The sequence below is a fragment of the Antrostomus carolinensis genome, unplaced genomic scaffold (genome assembly GCF_000700745.2).
Source record: "Antrostomus carolinensis isolate BGI_N321 unplaced genomic scaffold, ASM70074v2 scaffold25277, whole genome shotgun sequence".
NCBI classification, from domain to species: Eukaryota; Metazoa; Chordata; class Aves; order Caprimulgiformes; family Caprimulgidae; genus Antrostomus; species Antrostomus carolinensis.
This window is the reverse complement of record NW_010326992.1, coordinates 11,134-17,249: the sequence shown is the minus strand read 5'-3', so window position 1 is coordinate 17,249 and position 6,116 is coordinate 11,134. Positions and strand designations below refer to the sequence as shown.

General features: G+C 42.1%; 1 protein-coding gene across 1 annotated transcript in view; it reads left to right on the top strand.

Moving 5' to 3' along the window:
• Positions 1 to 598: 598 nt before the first annotated feature.
• ZCRB1 (zinc finger CCHC-type and RNA binding motif containing 1) overlaps positions 599 to 6,116 on the top strand; it is a 13,672-nt gene continuing 8,154 nt past the window's right edge. The window contains exon 1 of the mRNA XM_010171780.2: positions 599 to 657. Coding sequence (XP_010170082.2) covers positions 599 to 657 — 59 coding nt within the window. The remainder of the gene's footprint in view (positions 658 to 6,116) is intronic.

Below are 6,116 nucleotides of genomic sequence, written 5' to 3'. Positions count from 1 at the left end.
TAAGCTTGAGCCAAGCTCCTGTTGATGCTGTTAAATCAAAAATTAAATATGGTGTTTTAAGGATCAAGATAGAAGAACTCAAATGAGTTGACCTGAGTGAGTGTGTCTTGAGTGACTTACCCACAAATCATTTGTACATACCTGAATTGATTAAATCACAAATCTGACCTTGCTACTGTGTAGTTTGTGCTTGAAGTCATGAAAATGTCAGTAAATTCAGACTCCACTTGATGCTTTAGAGGCATCTGAACTGGTGGTGTCCTTACATGTTCTGGGACAGAGTAAAAAAAGCCAGTTACTGAAACTGATAATTGTGTTCTCTTGTGCTGTTCTCAACATGTGTGACAAATGCTGCATTAACCGTGTTGGATTTAAGCAAAACATACTCGTGTACCCCATAATGTTTTGCAGAAGACTTAATCATTACTGACAGATGGCTCTTGTCAAAGAATGGCTTCTTTAGTTTTAGTTGTTGGAAAAGACAAAAAATACTTAATTCAAGAAGTCATTGTAATGAGAGACATCTCCATCCTGGAAGTTATTATGGGAAAATGATAAATGAAGAAGGCATTAATATTACAGAGAGGCTATTACATGAATGGGAGTTGTGCTCAAGCCCATGGGGATAATGTACTGGCTTCCAGCTGATGCTTTAAAGTTAAGTAACCAGGTGATGCCCTGAAGATCAGGGAAGCCACATAAAAGCCTTCAATATAAACCAGAAATGTTTTGATTTGTTGGGGAGATCTAGCAGGATATAGAAGCCAGGTTGTACATGACTCTCAAGTGAGTCCCCTGCAACAAGTAGAAAGCTCAGTTGGTTTTGGGAGGTTTTGGGGTTTTTTGTCAGCCTGTGAGTTAAAATCTATAAAGCAGAGAGAAGAGTGATCAAGAAGTAATGTGATTAAAATGTTAAAATTGTATTGGACAATTCTATGAAGTTAGGAAGTTCCTCAAGTAAAAGGACTCTTGAGCATTGTAACAGTGAGCCTCCAGATGAGATGTGTCCCATCTAGAGAGTTAGCTTGAAGCTGGAATTGACTTTTTTTAACTACAACACACCCCCACTCTCCAGCTGGAAAACATCAGACCAATAAATGTGGAGCTGGTATGACAAGGTTAGCATCCATAAATGAAAGGATGAAAAAAAAGGTATTGTTTATATGGTGTTGGCACTTGGTATCCCCACAGGGGCTTCATGATGGCTTAAAAAAACCCCCCAAAACAAAACTAATGTATTGTTTATATCAGAGTTAAAATTAACACATGATGTTTTGTTAAGGTTTATCAGGGTGGGAAGAATTGTGCCAGTAGTTGGATCTAAAACTGCATTTATACCACTGTATTCACAACAGATAACCAGAAATCTGCATTTTAATACACTCAAGCTTTTTGAGAGATTGCTTTTGGTAGAATATTATTTTTGAATGTTCTGCAGAAGTCTTAGCAAAGACAGGGAGGCTTTTAAGTAGATAGATGAATGGCCTAAATGTTGCCATTGTGCAAACCTATCGGTGTATCTGCTGGCTTAAGTAAGATATTTATAGACAACTCATTGATCCTTTAGTACTTGGAAGAGGAAGTCCTCCTGCAGATCTTGGGAAATGCTCTTTCCTGGAGTGGTAAATTTGAACCTTTGCTATCTTGAACATGAGCATGGCAATAGCCTTACAGTTACTCTACTTCTTCTTTTATTAAAATTGTGCCTGTCCAGCAAGTCAGATATAAAAAGTAAGAAATCCTGGCACAATAGTTCTAAACGCTACAAATTGCTAAGAATAGTTGGGCAGGTCAGAGCAGCAAGACTGTTTCTCTTAAATTTGTCCAGGGGACTGGAAACAAAGCTCAACCTCAGCTGTCTGGCAACCAGTGCTCCAGGGTGCAGCTCTTTCAGTTTGCTTCCGGAAAAAGTACTGTACAGCTGAAAATGACAGTTCTGTAGCTTGTATTCATTAATAATTTCATATCAGCTGAGCTGTTAGGTCTGTAGTAGTCTTCACATCACATACGCAAGCTGACTGCTCTCCAGTCATGCCATCCTCACTGGTGTCGGTTCATTAACATGGGGCTTGCTTGGTCTCCTGTTACAAGGTGGGATTCATTTAGGGATTCGGAGCCAGCATTTAATAAGACACCAGGACCCAAAGATCCATTGGTTTCATCGCTGTTTAATGGAGTTCTACCTCCCCCAGTTACACATACCCGCAATAAATACTCAGTTTCAGTTTTGCCTGATTTATGGCCATAGTGTTCTTGTAAATCAGCCATCTGGATTAGGTCAAATGGGGTCATTTTTCTGGGACAATCTCCTGCTCCACCCCAAGGTCCACTGGTTTCTTTTATTTTTATAATGGGTCTGACTTCACATTTAGAGGAATTTGAAGGAGAGAAGGAATTATTTTTTCCCAGTTCACTATCATCGGAGTCACCCCATATATCTGCATCCCATTAATCTGTACCATGTCAGGGGGATGTGGAGGCTGCATAAGTATCATCTCAATTCTTTCTTCTAATTTGGGTTTGTTGGGGTTTTTTTCTCCTTTTTTATAGAATTATAGAATGGTTTGGATTGGAAGGAACCTTTCAAGGTCAGCTAGTCCAACCCTCCTGCAGCAAGTAGGGACACCTTCCACTCAGTTGGGTTGCTCAGAGCCCCATCCAACCTGACCTTGAATGTTTCCAGGGATGGGGCTTCTACCACCTCTCTGGGCAACCTGTTCCAGTGTTTCAGCCCCTCACTGTAAAAAAATATTTCCTTATATCTAGTCTGAATTTACCCTCTTTCAGTTTAAAACCATGACTCCTTGTTCTGTCGCTAGAGGCCCTGCTAAAAAGTCTGTCCCCATCTTTCCTATAGACCCCCTTCAAGTATTGAAAGGCTGCAGTAAGGTTCTCCCCAGAGCCCTCTCTTCTCTTCAGGCTGAACAACCCCAACTCTCTCAGCCTTTCTTCATAAGACAATCATAGAATCGCTTGGTAGGAAAAGACCTTTGAGATCATCAAGTCCAACTGTACCTATCCACAACTAAACCATATCTCCAAGCACTCCATCCACCTGTCTTTTAAATACCTCCAGGGGTGGTGACTCAGCCACCTCTCTAGGCAGCTCATTCCAGTGCCTGAGAACCCTTTCAGTGAAAAAATTTTTCCTGACATCCAATCTGTACCTCCCTTGACACAACTTAAGGCCATTGCCTCTTGTTCTGTCACTAGTTACCTGGGAGGAGAGACCAACACCCATCTCACTACTACCTCCTTTCAGGTAGTTGTAGACAGTGATAAGGTCTCCCCTCAGCCTCTTCTTCGTGTTCCATCCCTCTGATCATGTTTGTGGCCCCCCCTCTCCAACAGGACAATCTCTTGCATGTGCTGAGGAACCATTTCTGCAGCTACTCAGTTCTTACAGACGGTATTGATTCAGCTGCCTTTCTGCCTTCCATTTCCTCCTTGAGGTTCTGTTTCTCTTTGGTGTTATTCTTCCTATCCTGACAAGCAGTTTCTAGGCAGGCACCCAACATTTTGCAAATAATTCCTTTTCCTCTTCTGTCCTTTAAACAGCCCTTGGCCACCTCTAGCTGTTTTTCCACGAGTTCCAATCATGCCAATTATCACAAGCCCATTCTTCTGAGAATTGGGAGCTCAGATTTATTCCAGACTTTTGTAAGTGATCAGTGATACTGCTTGCCATTCTGCTGACTGCACCGGTTTGTCACAGGTGGAAATGGAAGGACTTAAGGTCGCTCAAAGAATCACCTTCAAAGATATTAGAGAAAGTGATTTTAATATGGATTTATAAAAGTGCAACTTAAGAGTTCAATGGCAAGGTTCACTCTATCACTTCATGGAAAAGCCATACTAAAAGAAAATCAAGTTAGAATGATTTACACATGGATCAGGGGAAATAATTTACTCAGAAATCAGGGAAAATTGAGTCAGAATTGGGCTGATGTGATTTATACAAGGATTAGGGCAAGAAGATAAGGGAGACCATCCCCTTGAGTCACGAGGTTCAGAGTGGACCCCCTTGCTTTCCAAACTCCTCCTCAGAGAGGAGTCTAGGTGGGGCTGAATCCACTCCTAGACCCAGACTGTTGATCAGCAGTTTGTTTAAAGGCATTAGGTGCAGGGATCTTAGTATAGTGGTTTAACATGTTGATTATGTATTTTCACAGAATGTTAGGGGTTGGAAGGGACCTCTGGAGATCATCTAGTCCAACCCCCCTGCCAAAGCAGGTTCATCTAGAGCAAGCTGCACAGGAAAGTGTCCAGGCGAGTTTTGAACATCTCCAGAGGAGGAGACTCCACAACCTCCCTGGGCAGCCTGTTCCTGTGCTCTGTCACCCTCACAGTAAAGAAGTTTTTCCTCATGTTTAAGTGGAACCTCCTGTGTTCCAGCTTGTGCCTGTTGCCCCTTGTCCTATCGCTGGCCACCACTGAGAAGAGTCTGGCTCCATCCTCTTGACGCCCGCCCTTTAGATAGTTATAAACATTAATAAGGTCCCCTCTCAGTCTTCTCTTCTCTAGGCTAAACCATCATTTTGTATGACTTTGAGGTAGCAGCAGTTTAAGGTTGAAGTAGCAGCGCTTTGAGGTTTGTTAACACTGTTATAACAAATTACAAGGTTGGATTATACGGTTTTCTAATAAACTTAATTAATCAATAATCAACAATTGAGTAATTTAACAAAGTTTCTAATCATACATGCACGTACACAGATACAGATATGGAGAGAGATATATATGGAGATATATATATATAAAGGTATACCTGTTAAAAATTCCTCTCAAGTCCAGGGAAATATTCACTTCATGTGACTCAGCATTTCTCAGTGGGCAAGGGTTGAGCCTCAAGGAGTGGAGGGTTTCAGGCCAGGTCCCATTGTTGGTCTTTGGTGATGATCCTCCGTGTTTCGTGAACTCTCAAGCTCTGAGAGGCATCCTACTCAGAGGGAGATGCTAGATGCAGCCCACTGCAGTCCAGAAGGGCTCAAAAGGGCCTCACTTGGTACTGCTGTTTATAGGATCGCAAGATGATTGACTTTAGGCATCAATAAGTTTCCATCCTGGCCACCATCCGGCTTAGTAACTGTTACTGGGAATGTAAAAATTTTCAAATGTCCAGTTAGACTGGTACCGATCTACCTGAGTTACGGTTAGATATGCTTATGTTCCAGGTCCATCAGGGAATGCTTAGTTATTTCTGTTCTCATTCCCCATCTAGGCCACACATCTGGTACCCCGATGTGGTCAGGGCCATCCCCACCTTAGTTATGCAAGTTTTGATACAGTCAAGGGATGCTTAACCACCAAACTCGTTGCACGTGTTGCTTACTGGGCATTTCTAGGGCTGTAGAGCAGTCCAGGAGAAGAACAGGGAGCAATGCACCATCACAGCAACATACCGTAATGCAGCACTAAGGTAGCTCTTTGTCTCCACATCTGGATAATGGCACTTCGGGCCTTCTATTTGTGTGGCATGTTGCCAAGTCAGTCTGGTCAGGCTTGTCAAGGATACTAATGCCAAGCAGCAAGGAATTTGGGATAATGAATCCCGTCTGCATGACACCAGATGCAATGTGTGGCCGTTATTGTAAATTTATTCAGTTTTCATTTGCTTAACCTTTGTGTTGCCATTTCTGCTCATGCCAAAAACACAGTCTCTGAACATGGAAGAACTCAAAATTCATTCACTTGGTAACTGCCACTCAAATGAGTTGTGATACAGTAAGCATGTCAGGAAAGAGAAGCGAAACACTTGGATAATCAGAGTCTACTGGAAATGCCAGGTCTTCAGATGACTGAATCATGAAATACCAGAAAATGACCACAGCCAGATTAGAGTGTGATCTAGTTACTTTGTGGGCACTTGGCCAAGCAAGCTGCTCAGACTCACTGCCCAAAAAGTCCCCTAAGAAACTGTGTGTACTACGACAGATGTTGATTTCTAATACTTAGTTTCTTTCATCCCTTTGTCAACTTTTATCTGCATTTTTAAAATGAGTTTGTCTTGATGAAGAATGGCTTGGTCCTCAGTTAGGAATCAGCTAGAGGTGCCAAAAAGCAGGAGTAAAGCTGCAAGAAACTGGATAAGTGGGTAGTTGTAACTGCCCAGTTAT